Source organism: Panthera pardus, unplaced genomic scaffold, assembly GCF_024362965.1.
Source record: "Panthera pardus isolate Hobbes unplaced genomic scaffold, ASM2436296v1 HiC_scaffold_27, whole genome shotgun sequence".
Lineage (NCBI taxonomy): Eukaryota > Metazoa > Chordata > Mammalia > Carnivora > Felidae > Panthera > Panthera pardus.
In genome coordinates, this window is record NW_026526843.1 from 91,645,065 (window position 1) to 91,668,276 (window position 23,212).

Consider the following 23,212-nt stretch of genomic DNA (forward strand, 5'->3'; position numbering starts at 1 on the left):
GATATTTGTTTTCCTTCTGACTTCTGCAGAAAGAGTAGTAAGTTTTAGAATATTTTAAGCAAAATGTTAAAATATTTATCATCTGTAAGTATTTTTAGCATGTAAAGTGTGAAAAAGAAATTAAAAGTAAGATTTAAGTAGTTGATAATATCAAAAGAATGCATGTGCTTCATGAGTGTATTTAAAAGATCATTTTTTGGGGCACCTGGGTGGCTCAGTTGGTTAAGCGTCTGACTTCGGCTCAGGTCATGATCTTACGGTCCATGGGTTTGAGCCCCACATCGGGCCCTGTGCTGACAGCTCAGGGCCTGGAGCCTGCTTCAGGTTCTGTGTCTCCCTCTCTCTCTGCCCCTCTCCTGCTTGCACTCTCCCTCTTCTCTCTCTCTCAAAAATAAATAAACATTTAAAAATTTTTTTTAATTAAAAAAAAAAGGATCATTTTCCAGCTGTATAACTTGTGGATCAATTTGAAACACGAAAAAGTAACATGTCCATTTGAGTGCAAAGAATTTAATTTAAAAAAGGAAATTTATATTTTCCGGAAGTCTTTCCTAACACTGTTACCTTTGTAGCTGTGTTTGGGTACTGGTCATGCAAACGTCTACATTGGTCAGGTCATTCTGGGCTTTTTGCCTGAACTCAGCCTTTCAGAAAATATGCATTGTAGACCTTGTTCAGTGCTCCAGTGTCACGCCCTCTTTAGTATTTACCCCGTAAGTCAGGCTTGATGGAGTTGCGCTGAGGGCATCAGAACTTTTCTTCTTCTCATTACTTAGAAAAAAATATTTCTAAATATATCCTGTTGTAGGAAGCATGTATGGCCACGCAAAGAGCAGTTCTGCAGAAGACCTGGAAGACACTGCATCAACAAGTAAAGACCTAAAAAAATCAATGAAGGTAAGTGAAATTTATTTTTCATTTTAGTGTTAAGACCAAAGTATTGAATTGCCTCCTCCTGCTTTTTATATGGCGATCCACATAATTTAACTCCTTAATGTGAGGTTTTTAGGCCCAAAAACATGTGAAGAATTTCAAGTGATGTTTCACATTTTAGCATGCATATCTGTTTACTGGACTTTAGACGGAGTCAGGTTGCCCTGCTAGAATTTAATAGCATGTTCCTTTCAGTAATCCCATTCATGCTGATTCGACTTATGGTAAAAGATAATGCAAAAGAACTTTCTTGCTTGAATTATAAGAGTATAATCATCATGAGAGTCTGGAGAAAGTAAGGCAAAACCGAGAATTAGAGAGGATGAATGCAAAAATCAAGATACCCATGCTTAGGAGAACTTACGAGCTACTCCAGTCTCTCCTGCCGAGTACCTGTTCTGAAGTTGTTAACAGTCTGATGGAGATGCCGCTGCTTTTTGGAAGTTACTCTTTCCACTTGCAGAAGAACTTTCTTTACCCATGAGGCCACATTTCAGGGTAGAAGTGTTACGAGGAAATGTGGATAAAGGGTAACTGAAAGGCCTTGTTAATTCCTCTTCAGCCTTCAGGTTTGGGCTTAAGTTAGTCACTTCTGTATAGAGGCCTTTTGTGACCAGCTGCACTTAGGTAAATTATGTCCCCTTACTGTTCTCTCACATAACACCCTTTTCTTATCCTTTTTTGTATTTCTCGTAACTGGCGATCGCACAGTTAAGCGTATGCTTATTTGCCTTATGACTGTCTCTCTCTCCACTGGCCTGCTGCTCCATGGGATAGAAACTATTTTCTGTTTTGCTTTCCGATGGATCTTTAGCAGGTAGCACTGTCCCTGGTACATGGTAAATGCTTAGTAAATAATTTTGGTGGACAGTGAACTATAGAACATAAGGAGGTGGGAAAGAGGATAGGGTGAAGGTAAAAGCAGGGGCAGCCCTTAGAGCAGTAGACGGTTTGTCTCTGGCTACTCTGAAACTACTTTCAGGGTGACTTCTGGCACAGGTCCCACTGTGGTCATCTTTTACTAAAAATTACTTGGTGAATAATCTTACCCTGATGAAAATGGCCTTATGTTTAGATTATCATATCCAAGAGAGAGTTGTGACCTGGCTCAGAGGATACTCCAGAATTACTGTCCTTCTCAGAATTGTAATGTGTGTCATCAGCATATCCGATCAAGTGTTAGGGACTTTTTAGACTCTCTGTCTAGTAAAAGAACATTTACCAGATATTCTACTACACAGCAGTCCCGTGAAGACTTTTTTCCAATTATAAGAACTCAGGAAAAGACTCTGGAAAAGGAAATGAAATGTGAGGGAGCAAGATGAAAAGTAAAGGAGTCAGGAGACGGAGGAGCCTAATAGGAAAAGCGAAGTGAAGCAGCAGAAAGAAATATTTGAAACGTACCTCTGACCAAATGAAAATGTGTATTCTGGAATACATGATTGAGTTTCGAGAAGTTTTCAGGCTCTCCAGTCTTAAGTGTTGCAATTGCCCATAGGCGGTGGGATTTGGATACAAAGGACTAGGAGAGGGGGCCGAGCCAGGGAAGGAGTGCCCTGTGGGAAGCAGAGTGGTGCCTCCCATACAGAGCAGGCCAAGCAGGGAGCCCTAGTGCCAGCACCAGGGGATGGGACAGAGGTGAGGTCAGGCCAGGGTATAGTGGGCTACAGGTGCCAGGTTGAAGAATTCAGTCTTAAACTTGGATTCTGCTTAAATTCTCATTGACACCTACTGGAAAAATGTATTTCAGTAAATGCATATGTCCTTGGTTAAAGAAAAGAAAGTAATGAAAATCATATTTCAAAAGTCAAGCAGTAATAAATGTATTTCCTACTTAAAGAATATCCTGTTGTTCTACAGATTTTAAAAAGGAAATAGATGATTTAGGTGAGATTTTCTTTCAGTCATTCCCACATGACCTTTTTTTTTAATCTACAGTGTCTCTAACCTTTTTATACCATCTGAGACAAACAAATCAGACAGTTTTTAAAACTTGGAAAATAAATGATGCATTAAATCATATCAAAAGAAACATATGTTTGAGATTTTGCATTCCAACCACCCCCCCATTCCCCCAGGTAATTAGACATCCCAAAGATAATCTGAAAAAACAAAAGAAAAGAAAGAATTGTACTCTTGGCACCTACAAAACAGAATTCACCACTGAATTTTGTTTTGGTGATTTTGAATGTTTCAGGTAGACAAGTTACGACCTATGATTTTAACAGGTGGCAGAGATCTTTTGTTAGGTGATTGTTCTATCTAGAGATTACCCAATATTACTTTTCCAAACTATAGTTAGTGCTGATTATTTGGATCCACAGTTAGTCACTAAGAAAAATATGTTATCGGCCTAATTTCCATCTAAGGTAGCTAAGGAAAAAAACGATAAACTTTTCAGCTATTAAGAAGAATTTTACATTACACAATGAGTTTATTCATGTATTTATTTTTTTTTTTTGGGGTTTTTTTTTCAACGTTTTTTATTTATTTTTGGGACAGAGAGAGAGACAGAGCATGAACGGGGGAGGGGCAGAGAGAGAGGGAGACACAGAATCGGAAACAGGCTCCAGGCTCCGAGCCGTCAGCCCAGAGCCCGACGCGGGGCTCGAACTCACGAACCGCGAGATCGTGACCTGGCTGAAGTCGGACGCTTAACCGACTGCGCCACCCAGGCGCCCCTCATGTATTTATTTAGCATATACTAATCGGTTATCTCTTAATGTGCCAGGCACAAGGCCAGAGGCTGCAGATTCAGAGGTTAAAGATGCACTGCCTTCCCTCAGAAAGTAGCTGGAACATGCCAGATTCTCTGGATAGCTCCCAATGCCAGTTAACAGTCAATAGATTTTTTATCCGTTGTCACTACCATAAGTAAAGGACGCTGAGATGAGAATTTCTCCACCAAAAAAACATGCTTGTGAATTCTTGTCTTTCCTAGTTGCTATCTTTTCTCTGATGGTATGCTTCGTTCATCCATTGCAAGCTACAGATGAGCACTCGCCTCAAGTACACAGTTAGCTTTACTCTGTATTAGGAGAAAACTTCGAGGTAGATTACACATACGGTGTCCTGTCATTGTCAGTTTTTCCCAAGCTTGAAACCTGAGACGGTCTCAGGCTACCCAATAATGACTCCCCTGCTTTTTAAAAATAGCTTTATTGAGGTATAATTGACATATAATAAACTACACATATTTAAAGTGTATAATTTGGTTAGTTGTGACGTGTGTGCACCTATGAAACCATAATCACAAGAGAGTAAACAGTGCCGTTATTGGCGGAAGGTTCTTTGTGCCTTTTTGTGATCCCCGTCTATGCCCCTTGGCCCCCTGCTATCCTTAGCAAACCTGCTTTCTATTATCATACATTATTTTGCAAGCTCTAGATTTTTATATAAATGAGATCCTACACCATGTACTCTTTTTGTTTGTTGGCTTCCTTTGTCCAGCCTAATTATTTTGAAACCCATCTATGCATGTATCAGTAGCTCATCCCTTTATATTGCTGAATAATATTCTAAGTGAATTTTTTATATGATGAGGGTATGAATTGAAGTTATTTTTTTTGCATATGGACATCCAATCGTTCTAGCACCACGTGTTGAGAAAAGATGACCCTTTCTCTACTGAATTGTCTTCACAGAAATCAGTTAACTTTTCCATGTGTGGGCATATTTCTGGAGTCTAATCTGTTCCTTCCACCTGTTTATCTTGTGCCTATATCACACTGTCTTGATTACTGTAGCTTCATATAAGTCTTGAAATCAGGAAGCGTTAGTCCTCCAACTTTGTTCTTTTTCAAACTTGTTTTGGCCATCCGAGGCCCTTTTGCATTTCCATGTGAACTTTTAGAATCAGTTTGACAATTACTGAAAAAAAAAATGTCTGCTGGGATTTTGATTGGGATTTCTTGGTATCTACAGATGAATTTGAGAAGAATTAACATCTTAACAATATGAAGTCTCCTAACTCATGAAGATACCTTTGTATTTATGGATGTCTTCTTAAATTTGTCCGGAATGTTTTGTAGTTTTTAGTATACAGGTCTTACACGGATTTTGTCAGATTTATTGTATGTCTTCTGTTTTTTATTCCCTGATTAACTGGTTAGAAGTTTATCATTTTTATTCATCTTTTCAAAGAACCAGTTTTTGGTTTCATTGATTTTTCTGTATCGTTTTCTATTTTATTTATGTCCACTCTAATCTTTACTAGTAAAACCTTGGTTTGTGAGTGTAATTAGTTCCGGAAACACGCTTGTAATCCAAAGCACTCATAGATCAAAGCAAATTTCGAGAACCATTGGCTCAGTTGTGATCGTGTGACGTTTGGCATCCCGTACTACTCATATTGCCAGACATCGCTCATTTATCAAGTTAAAATTTATTAGAAATGTCTGCTTGTCTTGCGGAACACTCGCAGAACAAGTTACAATCCAAGGTTTTACTGTTGTATTTCCTTTCTTCTACTTTCTTTGGGTTAATTTGCTCTTCTCTTCCTAAAGTTTCTTAACATGGAAGTTGCGGTCACTGATTTGAGACTTTTCTTATTTTTTAAAACAGGCTTTTTGTGCTGTAAATTTCCTCTGAAGTACTTGTTATGTTGTGTTTTCATTTTCATCCAGTTCAGAATACTTTCGGATTTCTTCTTTGACTCATGAATTCTTTAATTTCAACTTATTTGGGGATTTTCCATAGATGTTTATGATATTAATTTCTAATTTAATTACATTGTGTGATTGGATAACATACTTAGTATGACTTGAGTCCTTTTAAATTTATTAAGACTTGTTTTATGGCCCCGAATCAGGTCTATCTTGGCAAGCGTTCCATGTGCACTTGAGAAGGTTGAGAAGAATACTGTTGTGTCCTGTCAGTACCAGTTGCATCAAGTTGGTTGATGGTGTTGTTCGTGTATTTTCTATCCTTTGAGTTGCTGTCTACTTGTAAGATCTATTATTAAGAGAAAAGCATTAATAATCCCTGAATAGGGGCTCCTGGGTGGCTCATCGGTTAAGCATCTGACTCTTGATTTTGGCTCAGGTAATGATCTCGTGGTTCGGGAGTTCAAGCCCCACATTGGGCTTCACGCTGACAGCGCAGAGCCTCCTTGGGATTCTCTCTCTCTTTCCCTCTTTCTCTCAAAATAAATAAATAAGCTCTAAAAAACCCTAAATATAATTGTGGATTTGTCGACTTTCTTTGTACTTCTATTAGTTTTTGCTTCATGTATTTTAAAGTTATTACTAGGTTCTGTAACGTTTAGGATTGTTATATTCTCTTAATTGACCCCTTCATCATGAGATGGCCTTGTTTACCCCTGATAATAATCTTTACTCTGAAATCGGCTTGGTCTGATATTATATAGCAATTCAAGCTTTCATTTGATTAGAGTTATCATGTTATATCTTTTTCCATCGTTTGCTTTTAACCCACTTGTGATTTTATATTTGAAGTACGTTGATGCAGGCAGCATCTAGATGGGTTTTGCTCTTTTATCTAATCTGACAATCTCTGCCTTTTAATTGGAGCACTTAGCCTATTTGTATTTAATCTGATCATTAATGCAGTTACATTTAAATTTGTCATCTCACTATTTGTATTCTTCCTTATCCCTAAAAAATGCTAAAGTTTGTGTTGTCTGTTAATAATATAGCCATACTCTCTTTGCTTTGGTTAGCACTTGCCTGATACATCTGTTTTCATTCTTTGACTTGTGTTTTAGATGAGTCTCTTGCAAATGGCTTATGAGCTGGATTTGCGTCTTTGAAATTTTTAATATACGTACCTAAGATCTAAAGCTAATTAATGTTCCTGTCCTTTCCCCAAATAATAGCAAGATCTTAGAGGAGTCTTCTGTCACCCCTTCCTTCCCATTTTACATGTTATAGTGTCAAGTATTTTAAGTTTTTAGCATCACCAATCACATGTTAACTATTATTTGTTACACCACTTTCTTACTCACCATTTCTTTTTACATCTCAGATGTCCTTTTTGGGATGCTTTTTCTTCTCCCTGAAGAAATCCTTTGGAGGTTCCTGTCAGAACTTTGGAAGTTCCTATCCATTTTGTAGTTAACATTGTCAGTTTCTGTTCACTTGCAAATGAACATTGAGGTGACTGGGCAATGCTCACTTTCTCTTGGTATCTGCTCCTATGCTCCTTTTAAGAAATTTGCTTTAGTGTAATTGCTGATGACTTTGTATATAACCTGTCATTTCTCTCTGGCTGTTTTTTCACGCTGTTTACCTTTAACGTGCTTCAGTTCACTACTAGATGCCCAGGTGTGAACTGTTTTGCTTTAACTTTCTTCTAATTCATTATGACTCTTGACTCTGAGAATTCAGGTCATTCATCAGTTTAAGAAAACTCTCATCCATTGTGTATTTGAGTATTTCCTCCCTCCTCTTTGGAATTCTGATATGAAATTTTTCTTTTTTTTTAAATTTTTTTAATGTTTATTTTTGAGAGAGAGAGAGGGAGAAAGTGAACGAGCTTGAGCAGGGGAGGGGCAGAGAGAGAGGGAGACACAGAATCCGAAGCAGGCTCCAGGCTCTGAGCTCTCAGCCCAGAGCCTGACGTGGGGCTCGAACTCACAGACCGCGAGATCATCACCTGAGCTGAAGTCGGACACTTAACCGACTGAGCCACCCAGGTGCTCCCTGGTATGAAATTTTTCATTCTGTTGTTCATGCCTTTCAATGTTACTTTCCCATTGTCCGTGTCTAAGTAATATTTTGGGGGAATGTCACAGCCCTCATATTTCAGAGCTCTTTGATGCCATAGTTTCTTTACAGCTAAAACTAATCTTTTTAACCTACCTGTTGAGTGTTAATTTCATCGATTATATTTTTCTCATTTTGAAATGAAATTCTATTTTGATTCTTCTTCAAATCAATCTGATCTTTTAAAAACTAGTATCTTGTTTCATGCTCATGTTTTTTATCCTGGTCCTTTAAGCACACTTATATTGTATATTTAGTCATCCCAACGTCAGACATCTTCAGGAATCTAAATCTGTCTGTCGCTTTGGTTGACTTGCTGGTAGTGTCCTGCTTCCTCATGTGTTTTGAAATTTGGATTCTGGGGGCGCCTGGGTGGCTCAGTCGGTTAAGCGGCCGACTTTGGCTCAGGTCATGATCTCACGGTCCGTGAGTTCGAGCCCTACGTCGGGCTCTGTGCTGACAGCTCAGAGCCTGGAGCCTGTTTCGGATTCTGTGTCTCCCTCTCTCTGACCCTCCCCCGTTCATGCTCTGTCTCTGTCTCAAAAATAAATAAACGTTAAAAAAAAAAAAAGAAATTTGGATTCTGAGTTCATGTTCAGCTGAGACTTTTTGTGGACGCCCCTTAAGGCTTCCATGAAAATCCATCCATAGAGAATTTGTCAGAGCCTCTGGTAGCTCTCCTGGGCATTACCATTCCGGGAGCACGAAACGTTCCTCACCGGCACCAGTAAAGTAAACGGGAGCCCAGCCTCACACTAGGAGAACGTGGTTCTCCCTCACTCACAGCCTAGACCAAGGGACACAGGTTATTTTGCCGTCTCCCAGTGTGTGTAAGTGGACTTAATTAAGGGCATAGTCCCTAGAGGGTCCTCACTTTATGTAGGGGGGGTCTCAGTCCCGATTTTCCACATTTTATGAGATCAGATACATTTACCAAAGCGAGTCTAAGTTGTGAGATCAATAAATGCCATTTTATTGCTCGCTCACCTCTGAGGCTTCCTGCGCCCTCTTCATTTTGTGGCCCACAAGGATTTCCCTTCATTTTTTTCATGAACTTCTGTACACATCATAAAATTAGATTTTTTACACTTAGAATTTTTTGATGTTTTGTAGTAGCAGAATTTTTATGATAGGGATTCCCGCACAAAAGCAGAAACGAAAGAGGGGTCCCCCCAGTTTAGTCCATAGACCCTTTTCTAGCTAGACTCTGAGTTTTTGGGTTACACCTTTTTGCTTTAATTCCTCCATTCTTCAAGACTAACAGCAAGCAATTACTTGCATCATTTTGATTTCCGAAGGAGCCAAGTTCTCACCTGTTTTTTGTTTGGGGCATCTTGTCAGACCTGATATTTGTGCTGTTACACTTCAGGAATCCTGTTTTCTCTCTGACTAAATCCTCAAAGGGGTTAAGTCAAATGGAACTTTCCAGTCTTCATCTATCTCCCTTGATTTCTCCTGTCTGTGCTCTGTTGGCCACTCCCTTCTTGATACATTTTCCTCCCTGACTCCTGAGGTGCCTCTCTTTCCTGACTGTGTTCCTACAAAGCTCTGTCCCCAGTGCTGGCTCTTCTTCCACCACCTGTGTCTCACATTTGGCTCTTCCTCAGTCTCTTTTCTTCTGTTCTCTTTTCTGCCTGCCTGCGATCCTGGGTTATGGCATCGACTTTCCTCTCTCCAGCTGTTGTGTGTGTTCTCCCCGTTCATGGCCCCGGACTCCCCCGAGTAGCAGACCCAGGTATCCAGCTGCCTGCTCAGGCCCCTGGGCCCCCAATGCCATCATTCGGCAGCACCAGCATTTTCCCAGAAGTTCCCATCTACAGGAATGGGGAAATCCTCCAGAATACCCTACTTGTCTTTTTTTTTTCTCTCATCACAACAGAGTGAAATAACAAATTTGCTCTTTAAAGAAAAATGGTAATGTATTCCCAAGGCACTGACAGTGTTGAAAGCTAAACCCTGAAAGGTCTTATATTAGGGAAGGGGCATGATTGCCATTGGTAAAACAAGGTGCTGCTGGACACTAAGCATGTCCCTTTGTACATGTGACGCCCTGTAAGGGTGTGATGAAATAATGTTCAGACTAGTTGAAAATTATCCCCCCTAAATCCTATTAAGTGGCTATTCACTTACTGAAATGAATTCTTTGTGTGTGTGGGTTTTTTTTCTAGATTTTCTTCTTTAAAAGGATGTCACTCACGAGTCAGAAAAGTATGCAGAGTAATAATGAGCCACTCTCAGAGATAAAACCAATAGGAGATCAAATAGCTTTTAAAAGCAATCAGAAAGATGCCAGCCAGAGCCACATGGGGCAAAATCATCAGGATACTTCACCCCCAAGTATGGCGAGAAGGTCAAAATCTTGTACGATACTATAAATATACATTTATGTCTCCGTGATCACCAAGCACATTGTAATTTATACTTGAAAACCATTCTGACTTCTGAAGGAAAGTTTCTGATAACAAACCCTTAAACATAGAAGTTAATGTTTTATTTTGAATGTTACGACCAGTTTTGGTGTTTATTTATGCTAATATTTTTGACCAGCGATTTCAAAATATGTGTATCTCAAACTCTCCTTCAAGTTCTGTGGCCTTAACTGTTCAGTGTTGCATAAAATATATATTTTTATATGTGAAATTTAAATTAAGATATTTCATAGTTTTTACTGAACAATTTCTTTATCATTTCATAAGGCAACATTTGCAATCTCATGACACTGTAACAGTTTTTAATGTATTTGCAATTTTTCAAAACTGAGTCAAAATTGTTTTTGATGAACACATTTTAATAAACTATATCTGGTCGGTTCCACTGTTTAAATGTGTGAATATCAATAAAATTAAGAGGTACTTGGAGTTCTCTATCAGTTGACAGAATGGGGGCCAAAAACAACCTGTTCAGTTTTAAAATACTGAGAGACACAAAATTCGTTTACCTCTGAGTAAAGAAAATATCAGCACACCCGTGTCAGCGGTACATCTTTGTGGAGAAACTGTTGACATTTCTTTGCCTCCCACTCTTGTTCAGGGAGGGGATTTGGCACGGAGGCGTGGCAGACCGTGTGGTATGATCTGCAGCGTTTAACCTACCGCAGATCACCACCGTGGCGGAACGAAACACGGCCAGGCTTGCTCACTTCAACCGTCTCCAGCAATGACCGTGATAAGTGCTGTTGACTCCGTCACACGGTGCTCTGCCACAAGGAGTAGGAAGGGGAAAGCTGTCGAGTCTGCTCCGATAGACACGTGGCTGTCTTGCGCTCACAGATAGTATGCGTTTCATGGAGCAGACCGCTTTGTCTTGGCCATTCGGGCTTCTGACTGCAACATTTTATTCTTCCATCACAGTGACTGTTGCCCCAGTTGAAGACAGGAAAAGAAACTCCATTCTTGTGTTTCATGCAAGGGATCATTGGTCTAGAGTAGATGTGATTTTGAAATGGTACAAAATGGTCTTCCGTGTAAATATTACAGCCAGGGCAATTCTGATTTTGCCGTTGCCGCTGTAGTGCTAGTATAGTATTGCAAAAATCCTTTACCAAAATGTAAACTGCAGGAGCCTAGTGGAAATAAAGCACACAGATGGTACTGAGACATGCCGGTTGTGGCAGGCACAATTCAAAGATGGCCCCCCAGGTTCCCGTCGGCTGGTATGGTTGCCCTGAGTAATCCCTTCCCCGTGAGCATGGGCAGTGAATATGATGAAATACCACTCTATCGTTTAGGTTACATTCTGTGGAAAAGGCGAAAGATTTTGCAGTTGTAATTAAAATTCCTAAGCAGGTAACTTTAAGCGAAAGGGAAATGATCCTAGGTGGGTCTGACCTAATCAGGTGAGCCCTTTCAAAGAGGCACGCACTGCAGATGAGAGATGGAAGAAGTCAGAGCAATTGAGAGCAGTGGAGATGCGGGCATTGAAGAAGCAAACTGCGTGTTCCAGAGAGGACAGTGTGGTAGGGAATGGTGGGAAGCCTCGAGGATGTGAGGGCCTCCATCCCACAAGTGCAAGGCGCTGAATTCTGCAGATAACTGGTGAGGCTGGAAGAGGAAACCAGTCCTTAGATTAGACCACAGCTCTGGCTGACATCTCGACTGCAGCCTTGTGAGGCCCTGCGCGGAGGGCCCAGCTCAGCAGCACCCAGGCTCCTGACCCAGGAAGATTACGAGATAATAACTATATATAGTTTTAATCCACTAAGTTTACAGTAATTTGTTATGCAGCGATAGCAACTAATAGCACTTTTATTCTGGCAAAAAGCCTTTCTATCTGGTTCTTCCACCATCAGAGCCAGCATGAGAGTTAATAGAGGCTGCTGACAAGACAGAGGTCACTGTCTTAGGTAACATAATCGTGCAAGTGGCGTTTTGTCACCGTTGACACATTCTGTTGGTTAGAAGCAAGCCACAAGGTCCACTCATACTCAGGATGAGGGCAGGGCACGAAGACCGGGAGGCAAGGGCTCTGCGTGATGGGGGCCATCTCAGAGCCTACCCACCATACCAGTCATTTGGCCGCTTCTGGAAAAGGAGAACGGGTTGGGTTACAGACCAAAGAAAGGATTAAGTCAAAGCCCTTGGAAGAGGTGGACATGAGACCAGCATCATGTCATGACAGCATCATGTCATCCCTGCTTTCTCAGATGTCTGCACGAGTTCAGACTTCAATAAGGTGGTTGGTGCAGAATCGTCAACACCGAGAGTCCGTTTTAGTGTATAGGAGTAAATGCGTTTTTAAAAAGCCGCGTCAAAACACCATACCAGTTGTCTGCCCCTGTAAATGCTTGTATTCTATTGATTTTCTAAATGTGATCTCATATCTGGCTTTTACTTCGAAGAAATAGTAACCGAGCACTTCCTATGGCCAGATATGATGCCACAAACTAAGAAAACGTGGGAGTAGAAGGGAAAAGATGGGGAATGATTCTGCATTCTCACCTGGAGCTGTTTGGGCAATTTAGAAACCTAAGTTTCCTAACTGGATGGAAGGGAGATCAGTGGATGCTAAACTTAAACAAACAAAAAACAAAGCTAACATATTTGAGAACTCTTCAAAAGAAGCCGGAAGAGATCATTGATACAATTGAATAGGATGATCCATTTATACTAGTTTCAAAAATAAAAGGAATTCTATTTACCAATAACCTTAGCTTAATAGAAAGTGAAATGATTTATTTCAATCCCCAAACTGTTCATCTTCATTGTCTTTTCCATTCATTCCTTTTTCCTGTATATAAAACATTTGCTTTGGACATTTTTTTAGTTTGTTTATTTATTTATTTTGAGAGGGGGAACAGAGAGAGAGAGAGAGGAGAGAGAGAGAAAATCCCGAGCAGGCTCCACACTGTCAGTGCAGAGCCTGACACAGGGCTCCATCTCATAGACTGTGAGATCAGAACCTCAGTGGAGATGAAAAGTCGACCACTCAACTGACCGAGGCACCCAGGTGCCCCTGCTTTGGGTGTTTTCACTGACCTTTCTGGGACTTGAAAATAGAATCTGTTGACTTCACATTTAGGGGTTCACCGACCTTGTTCAGATCATTATGAACCAAATGTTAAATGGGTATTAACTTCGAAAATGTCAGTAGTGGTAGAACTTTTTAGGCATCATAAAAGAGCATGCAAATCCATGTCAAAACGTTAAAAAGGAGAACTTGGGAGGCACTAAGGCCTTGCTATGTATGAAGAAACCGTACAGTTCTGGAAAGGTTCTTGTATTACTTTCCTAGGGCTTCCGTAACAAGGTACCCTAAGCCGGGTGGCTTCAAACAATAGAGATTTATTGTCTCATAGTCCTGGAAGCCGGAAGTCTGCACTTAAGGTGTTTGCTGGGCCATGCTCATGCTCCATCTGGAGGGAGCCTCTCTTGACTTCTGGTAGCCTCAGGTGTTGTCCTCTAGATACATCACTCCAACCCTTTGTCCTCGCACTGCATTGTCTCCCCATTGTCTTTGTTCTGTGCGTGCCCATCTCCGTTTCCGATTTCCCCTTTTGGTAAGGACACTGGTCCTACTGGATTAGAGCTCACCCTACTGACCTCATTTTAACTTGATCATTTCTTTAAAGGCTCTTTTCCCAAATAATACCACATTGTGAGGGCTTAGGACTTTAATATCTTCTCCAGGAGACCATTCAACCCATAGCAAGACGTCAGGTTGAGAGCTACAGATCACACAAAACATCCTCAGTTGTTCATAGTCTCTACCCTTGTATATTCTTGCTATGACTTTTCCTAAAATGAAAAGACTTGCAAAATTCTGCATCTTTACTGATTAAGTATCTTCAGTGGAGGTGCTCTGTGATACTGAGATTTCTATCTCGTGTACCACCAGTTACAGCAAAGCAGGAATTGTCACGGGGTGTTATCTTTTCCAGGATCCCACACACGGTGGCTTGCGTTAAATGTCAAATGATTGTCAAATAAATTCTCACGTGTACAGTCATAGAGTTTGGGTAAGGATCTGTTTCTTAGAAATTTGCACACACACACTGTAAGTTTAATCTCAGTTTTTTTAAGTATTTGCCATATGGTTTATTGCAGTATAATGCTGCTGCCCATAGGCCATTATAAATCCGTAGAGGGAAAAGAAAGTCTTGCCATGAGCAGAGGAGAAACTCTTCCAACAGAAGTAGTGAACACGATCGGAAGCATCCACAAGAAAATTAGGCCAACTCATTTTATAATCATCAGGGTTGGCCACAAGAATGAAGCCAAAGTTATTGTCACAGACCTCTACCCTCAGGGACCCAAGTGGCAATGGAGTTAGAGTTGAAAATCTGAATAATTACTGGGGGGAGACAACCAGACTGATTATGTTATCATGCTCCTGAGTTTCAATTAAGCATTTTTCTGCCTGCTTTGATTTTGGGAGGCTACCAAGACTGAAGACATTTCCAGACTTATAAAGTTTCCTTTTGCCAGCAGGGCACATGGTTTAAAGATTTTTCATCTGATAGTAGTTCTTTAAAAAGCTTACAGTATCTTTTTTAGACAGAGCTTGAAGATGTGGCTTACTTTTTTACCTTGTAAGAGTAAGAAGTGAGTAAGTAAAAAAGAGGAGACAAATCAAAAGGTTGGAAAGTCTTTATCTCAAGAGTGATGGGGATATTTTATTGAATTAAACAAACAGTGCATTTAAACCAGGGGTCATGTAACTAAAGTATTTTCAAAGGCTAAACAGGTATGCATATTGGAGCTGTGGCTGCTCTCTTCTAGCTGGTAACTGCTGTTTCTCAAGACTGCGCCCAGTATTCCCCGATCCCCAGCGTTTTATTTTCTATCTTTTTTAATGTTTGTTTATTTTTGAGAGAGAAAGAGAGAGACAGAGAGTACAAGTGGTGGAGGGGCAGAGAGAGAGGGAGACACAGAATCCGAAGCAGGCTCCAGGCTCTGAGCTGTCAGCACAGAGCCTGACGTGGGGCTCAAACCCATGAACCGTGAGATCATGGCCCAGGCTGAAGTCAGGTGCTTAGCCGACTGAGCCATCCATGCGCCCCCGATTCTCAGCATTTTGAAAAGAAGGTGGAAATCTGGGTTTTTATATGGATGACTCATTTGTGTGCATGTACATACATAAGTTAGGGAGAGCCAAGTCATTGCTGCAGGCCAAATTTGGCCCACAAGAAGCAGTTTGTGACCTCCCTTCTAAACAAAAGATATAATTTTGGCAAGAGAAATTTGTTCACAAGGAAAATATGTTGAAAGAATTAATTGGGCCCTGGATTTATCTGAATTGTAATCTTCCCTAGTTTGATATCAGATTTTCAGCAGGAAAAGAGAGCTAAAGAATTACCAAGGGGCGCCTGGGTGGTTCAGCCAGTTAAGCGTCCCACTTCGGCTCAGGTCATGATCTCACAGCTCATGGGTTCAAGCCCCACATCAGGCTCTGTGCTGACAGCTGGGAGCCTGGAGCCTGCTTTGGATTCTGTGTCTCTTTCTGTCTCTGCCCCTCCCCTGCTCAGGCTCTGTGTCTCTGTCTTTCAAAAGATAAATGTTAAAGAAAATTTTTTTTAAAGAACGAGAAGAGTGACCTACTAAGGTCAGTTTTTGGTTGCATACCTATGTACATTTAGCCTTCTTGGGAGTATGGGATGTTGGGGGCATAATGTAGTATAAATATATTGACTACGATAAAATGAGATGTTTATATTGGAAGAAGCTGCATTAAAGAGACCACAGACTGACAGGCTTTTGGTAAATAGTTCCTCCAACAATTCACAATCCTAATTACTGAAAATGTCAGGAAATGTAATCCTAACCCTAAAATTATTTACTAAAACTACAGCAGGAAAAGTTACCTGTCCGAGCCAGGCTGCATCCCCAAATAGTTCCACCTGCTTCCACTTTCATGTGGCATGTATAACACAGGTCGATTACGATAGGTAAGATGTCTTAAGTAAGGTTAGCAGTGGACCAGAGAGCTGGACCTAATTTTAAGAAATGTGTAAAGTAACGGTGATACCTTTGTATTTATTTTTTTAAGTTTATTTATTTTGAGAGACGGAGAGGAGAGTCCCACGCCGGCTCTGCACTGTCAGCTCAGAGCCCAATGTGGGGCTCAATCTTACGAACCGCAAGATTGTGACCTGAGCTGAAGTCGAGAGTCGAACGCTTTACCGACAGAGCCACCCAGGTGCCCCGATCCCTTTTTATTTTTACCTAAGAAAAGTCTTATCTGGGGGGACGCCTGGGTGGCCTAGTCAGCTAAGCGTCCATCTTAGGCTCAGGTCATGATCTCGCGGTTTGTGAGTTCGGGCCCCGCGTCGGGCTCTGTGCTGACACCTCAGAGCCTGGAGCCTGCTTCCAATTCTGTGTCTCCCTTTCTCTCTGCCCCTCCCCCACTCACAATCTGTCTCTCTGAAACATAAATAAACGTTAAAAAATTTTTAAAGAAAAGTCTTAGCTGGTTCAGTCAATGGTAAGCATCTGTCCTAAGGTGAAAAAAAATTTTTTTATATTCTAGAAAACCTATTGAACTTCCTCACAATCAATCTTTACAAGTAATTTGTTTAGAATTGTCAAAATAGTAGTACGCTACCTTTAAATTTTTACAGAACTTTCCCTGTGGGAAAGGTGGCATGAAGGTTATTATAACAAAAGTTTTCTAAGGAAAGTCTTAGTCTATCAGTTGCTTATAATCATTAAAATTCTGCGCATAGGAATGTTTCATTTCATTTGTTTGGATAATGTTTATTTTCCAGCTAGGCCTCAGACTTATATTAGCTCCTTAATTATTATAATTATTTAATTTACTGCATATAGTAATTAAGAATTACAAAATTATGTAGAAGTGTAAACCAATTTGGGAAAACTTTTAAGCCTCAGATGGATCTTTGGTTGATTTTCCTCATTACTAGATACTATACAGCTTTAGAAGTTAAAGCTAGAGACTTTAAATATGAAATCTGGTAACATTACCTCTTGTGTGTTTAAAAAAATTTATCGTGAGACATTTCAAATATGTAGAAAAGTAGGAAGATTAATATAATAAATGCCCACAAACCCCCATGCGGATTTAAGTCAATTACACTTTGCTTTTTGTCCCATGTCCTACCAGCACATCCTGATGTTCTAACGCTAAACACATCAGTATACATTTCTAAAAATGACATTTTTGTGCATATCTGCAATGCCAGAATTTTCATTTAACACAGTTATCAATAATTTTCTAATATCACCTATTTACTCCCCAATCTCTTCCTCAAATTTCCCGTGTTCTTCCCAAAATACCTTTTAGTAGCCGGTTCACTTGAATGGAGAATCAAACAAGGTCCATGCATTATATTAGGTTGTCTCTCAAGTCTCTCTTAATCTCACAGAGTTCCCTCATCATCTTTTTTTCATGACACTAAGTTTTGACAAACTGGGACAGTTGTCTTATAAAATTATCCCAGGCTTTAAAGCAAGTCTGGGGGCGTCTGGATGGCTCAGTCGGTTGAGTGTCCGACTTCGGCTCAGGTCACAATCTCGCAGTGCGTGAGTTCAAGCCCCGCATCGGGCTCTGTGCTGACGGCTCGGAGCCTGGACCCTGCTTCGGATTCTGTGTCTCCCTCTCTCTCTGCCCCTCCCCTGCTCACGCTCTCTCTCCCTCTCTCTCAAAAAATAAGCATTAAAATTTTTTTTTGAAGAAAGCAAGTCTGTAGTCTTCTGGTAATTCCTAGGAAGTGGCTCAAACCACCCAGGCGCTGGGAACAGATAGAAAAGTTGGCCAAATACATGTATTTGAAGAATTTGAAAGTATCAGAGTGCTATGAAGATAGTATGGGGCCAAAATTTGGGAGGAAGGAAGCCTGAATAGATGTGCCTGGCACATGAGGTTGCTTTTCAGCAAAAGGTATTAGTTGTTCCTAAATTCTAACATTTTCAAGGAATTCTTGATGGAGAGTTTTGAAGAAGATGGAGAATTTTGGTAGAAAATGGAAACTATTTAAAAAAGAACCAAATGTGTTGGGCTCTGCCCTGACAACATGGAGCCAGCTTGGGATTCTCTCTCTCCCTCCCTCTCTGCCCCTCCCCTCCTTGCTCACTTGCTCTCTCTCTCAAAATAAATATTTTTTTAAAAAAAATAACTGAATGTGAATTTTAGAACTAAATACAAGCAGTGAAATTAAGACATTATTAAATGGGCGTAATAGATGGACAGAAAAAAAAATGGTAAACTGAAAGCTAGGCCAGAAGGAAATATTCAGACTGGAGCACAAAGAGACAAAAGGATGCAAAATATACAAAAGAGTCGTTGAGACATTTGTGGTGCTGTGAAAAGGTTGAATACATGTGTATTTGGAATCCCAAAAGGGAAAGAGAAAATAGAACAGAAGTACTATTTAAAGAAATCATTTCTGAGAACTTTTCAAGACCAAAAATTAGCCCCCAAATTCAAGAAGCACTACAGACCTCAAGCAGGGAAAATATAAACCCACACCAATGCACTTCATAGAAAACCTTATAACACTTATAATAGAGTATGGCTCCTATCTTTTATGCTACTTGACAACTTTTAAGCCCACCTCACCCTCTTTCCCTTCTGCCCCTGGGCAAGCTGATAAGAAGGCCCAGGTGTTGGGGCGCCTGGGTGGCTCAGTCGGTTGAGCCTCAGGCTTCGGTTCAGGTCATGATCTCACAGTTTGTGAGTTCGAGCTCCGTGTCGGGCTCTGTGCTGACAGCTCAAAGCCTGGAGCCTGCTTCCGGTTCTGTGTCTCCCTCTCCCTCTGCCCCTCCCCTGCTCGCGCTCTGTCTCTCTCTCAAAATAAGTAAACATTTAAAAAAAAATTAAAAAAAGAAGGCCCAGGTGTTGGGGCACCTGGCTGGCTTAGTCACTAGAGCGTGTGACTCTTCATCTCGGGGTTGTGGGTTCGAACCCCCACGTTGAGTGTAGAGATTACTTAAAAATAAAATCTTTTTTTTTTTTTTTTTTTTTTTGTAAAGAAAGCCCAGGTGCTCTCTTCTTTGGCATCAGACCAAAGTTTAAACCTTGGCCTATAGGTGGGAACCCTTAGTCCAGCCCCATTCCCTGACCACCGCAAAAATCCCAAGCCATTCTTCTTTCCTTGCTTTCTCAAACCATTCTCAGACCAGCTCGGGAAGCCCACCCTGCTCTCCCCAGTGAGCCTCATTGTGTGTGTAGCAAACCTTTCCTACTTTTTGGGTATGTGTGTGGCCTCATCGGTTTCATTATCAGAAGTAGATCTTCTTTCTGTCAAGAGTTCATTTCACCCATGGTACGACTATGCAGGTGATCAGAAAGAATGTTACATTAGCTCAAAAGGAACACTTAGCACTTGATAACTGACTTGTCAACAGAAACAATGAAATCTGGAGGATAATATGATCTTTGTTTAAAATGCTGAAGGAAAACAACTGTCAAGTTAGAATTCCACGTCCAGAGAAAATTTGCTTCAGAAATGTAGGTGAATAAAGGCATTTTAAGACAAAAAGTGATACTCGTCAGGTTTTTGTTCCCTAAGGCGGTAGTTCTCCACTAGGGGGACAATATTTGGAGACATTTTTTTATTTGTCACAAGGAGGGCAGGGAGGTGGGGGGTGGGGGTGCTGCTGGCATCTAGTGGGTAGAAGCCAGGGATGCTGCTGACCATCCTATAGTGCACAGGACGGCCCCTCCCAAATGAACTACCCATCCCAAAATGTCACCAGTATACTGAAGTTGAGAAACATGGCCCTTGAGAGGGGAAAATTTAGGATGACGCAGACACCAATACACAAATGCTTTAATAGCACTTCTCTTCACAATCTCCCAAACCTGGAAACCATCCACTATCTTCCATGGTGAGTGGAAGCAAAGAGTAGTAGGTCCCTAAGATGGGACACTACTCAGCATTAAAGAGAAACTGTTGATAGATGCCAGTGACATGAATCACAAAAGCATTATGCTGAGTGAAAGAAACCCGTCTCACCAGGTCACCTGTATATGATTTTATTTCTATGACGTTCTCGAAACGTCCGGGGAACAGATGGATGGTTGCGAGGGCTTTGGGGGAGGGGAGGGGAGGGTGTGACTACAAAAGGGTAGTTAGTGTAAGGTAAATTTTTGTTGGAGAGATGAACTGTTCTGTATGCTGATATGGGTAGTGTTACCTGAAAAGATACTTGTGTAAAATTCATAGAACTGTACATCTACAAGTCAATTTTGTTAGATGTTAATATTTTTTAATATAATCAAAATATACTTTAAAGAACTCAATTCAAATTATATGTTCCCCAAACCATGAGGCTTGACAATCTAGCTTAATCTGAAGGTAAGATCTGTCTTATTTTAGAGTAATGCCTCATTGCCAAGGGTATATGTAAAACACAGGGAAGTTTTTAAACATAATAACTGCCTGTGCCTTACCTGGTTCTGATTCACTAGGTCAAGACCAGGGCCTGGATATGCCTTTAAAAATAACTCCATAGGCAATTGTGATACATCAAGTGGAGAATAACTGATCAGAACTGGCCAATTACTGTAAAACTTAAGAATGTTATTTCTCACAAGCGAACTGTGAGATCATTAGACATCAGAAATTTCTACCTTGTCTTCTGTTAAAGATCCTCGTTGCATGAATCTATGTAGTTTAATTGCTGTAACAAATGCTAAATCTAAATGGTTTAATAACCAATAAGTGTTTATTTCTTGGTCATGTCAAAATATAGCAAGGGTCAGCGGATGGCCTTGCTTCACACAGTAAGTCAGGGAGCTTTGGCTGTTATCACTTGGTGGCTTTGGTATCACCTTTGTGCCTTGGCATCCTCCAGGCCTGGAAGTTGTACATATCCCTTCTGCCTACATTCCATTGCCATTCAATGGTATGGGCCCAACTTCAAGGTAGATTGGAAATGGAGGCTAACTGTGATCCCAGGAAAACAAGAAAGCTGCCACGGTTGAATACGTTTACTGTATATGCCAGTGGAGGGCATATCCACGTGCCTTTACAGTTACCTGAGTGAAGGACCGTGGACTATTTTATACTTTTTATGGACTAAAACTCATTTTGAAGACAGTTAAATCCGCATAAAACAGTCACGTTGCGAAAGCATGACTGTGAGTTCCTAGGAATACTAGAAAATGCATAACGGAATTTAACCAAATCCCAAATTCCCTTTTGCCGATCTGAGTACATCCTAGCTTCAGATATAATGACATGACTTGGCTTTTCCAACTCCATCGAGCCTTACACAAAGGTACGAACTCTCCCTGCTTGCTTTTGATCACAAGGACCTGCTGACATCAGCCCTGATTGTGTCCCTTGTACTCCAGCAAATGGGCACGTCTTCTAGGTTTTGTCAGCTCTGTTCTCCAGGATATTCAGTGAAGATCCACACAGATCTGTTTCCCCCCTTCCTACCACCCACACAGACAGTGGTGTGCGCTTGAAAAAAAAAAAAAAACACTCATTACACATTCATTCTTGCAGTATATGAAAATATCCTTAACCATAACATATGCACCCTGTATCTTAGCACGTATGATATACTGGACATAGTCAGTGTGATGTCACCATAGAAGTGCTCCACGAACACACATGGAATATCCCATATCTCCTTCACTTTCCATTTAAGTGCTCAAAAAAATGATTCTTTGGGTTGTGTGATAGAGATGCCAGCGATATTTGTATGTGTGGGAAGACATGGAAAAAGGAGGAAATGGAAGAATAGGAATTGTCTACGATCTACAGAAAGAGGAATTTATCCCGTTTTCTTAGAAGTTCCCAAATATCAAACAATACACCTTGTCTGTCCCCTGTGTTTGTAACAGACGCATTTGCATTGATTTGCAAAGGATTTTCATGCCTCCTACTTCCTGAAAAGCTGAATGAGGTAACATAATTGGACAGTGTTTTTCCTATCTTTCATAATCATTAGTAAAGGGATTACTCCATGCACGAATACATCCAAGTAAGTGTTTTCAGGAGTCAGGAGAGAGAGTACTCCAAAAGACCACACCCCAGTCTTCAGCATGAGGCCAATGTCAGAACTACATCGTAGGGTTATGACTTCTTAGTGGCAGGATTTCGTATTTAGAAAACCAGAACAATTTATTTTCATTAAGGGTTGAAATGTAAGACCTAGGGCTCAGGGTGCAGGTGAAGCGATAAGAAAAGGAGTAAGATACATGCATAAACTGATAAAATTGTTGTCAGACTAGGAGGCAGATCTGTGTCACTTGTTCCTTAAAATTCTCCACGTGGTAGATTTTACATCCTCATAAGGAGCCAAGCAGAGTACCTATCTCGGGGTTGGTGTCCAATACTAAGGGGAATAATCATGAAAGAGAAAATTGAGAGGTTGGAAGAAATGTGGCATTTCACCAACCATGAGAGACCTTAAAAAGAGGCCTTGAAGGGATTGAAGTGGCCAAGATTGAAAGAGAAATGAAACCCAAATAATACAGAGAAACATGGACCTTCCCTCTGAACTTGGATTGGAGCGTAGCTCAAAAAGCTGAAGCAACTTGGTTTTGTAATACAAATACACTTTCCTTTAAGCAACTGCCTACCGTGTCCAAGTTTCTTAAAGTAATATAAATGATTTTACCAATGATCAAATAGCCTGCCAAATCCTCTAAATCTTAGGGTAAAAATCTGACCTCCCAAAATCTACGGCAGGGAGAGTTCTTACATTTGTGTAAGGCTCGATGGAGTTGGAAAATGGCTTCTGTATTTATTTTTAAACGAAGGGGAGCGATTTGCTCACAGCTTGGTGTAGCAAGAGAGTCAGCCATGGCCACTCGCATTTGGCAGACACAGATAGGTAAGAAGTGGAAAAGCTTGATGGTGAAAAAAATGGAAGGCTTCAGGTATGCTCTAATTAGAAGTTGGTGGCATGGGAAAGCCCTGGGTAGGCTAACAAGAAGTGGGGCATCCCAGCGGTTGTGTTGAAGAGCGTATTTGGCTTTCTCTGCTTAGCCCTGAGTTGGAAAGGGCAATGATAGGGAAGTTGGTTAAGTCCTAACCATTTTTTTTTATTTTTAAACTTGAGTATAGTTGACATACAGTGTTACACTGGTTTCAAGTGTCCCTCATACCAATCCTACTTCTCTGTATCTTCTTCTGTGCT

At 40.7% G+C, this 23,212-nt stretch overlaps 1 protein-coding gene across 4 annotated transcripts in view; it reads left to right on the forward strand.

Annotated features, from left to right (window-relative positions):
- Window positions 1-10,470, forward strand: part of RPGR (retinitis pigmentosa GTPase regulator) — a 55,433-nt gene extending 44,963 nt beyond the window's left edge. For all 4 annotated transcript variants that reach the window (XM_053891716.1, XM_019417278.2, XM_053891718.1 and 1 more), the window contains 2 exons: window positions 809-897; window positions 9,827-10,470. In XM_053891716.1, coding sequence (XP_053747691.1) covers window positions 809-897; window positions 9,827-10,033 — 296 coding nt within the window. In that variant the 3' untranslated portion in view covers window positions 10,034-10,470. The remainder of the gene's footprint in view (window positions 1-808; window positions 898-9,826) is intronic.
- Window positions 10,471-23,212: the final 12,742 nt, after the last annotated feature.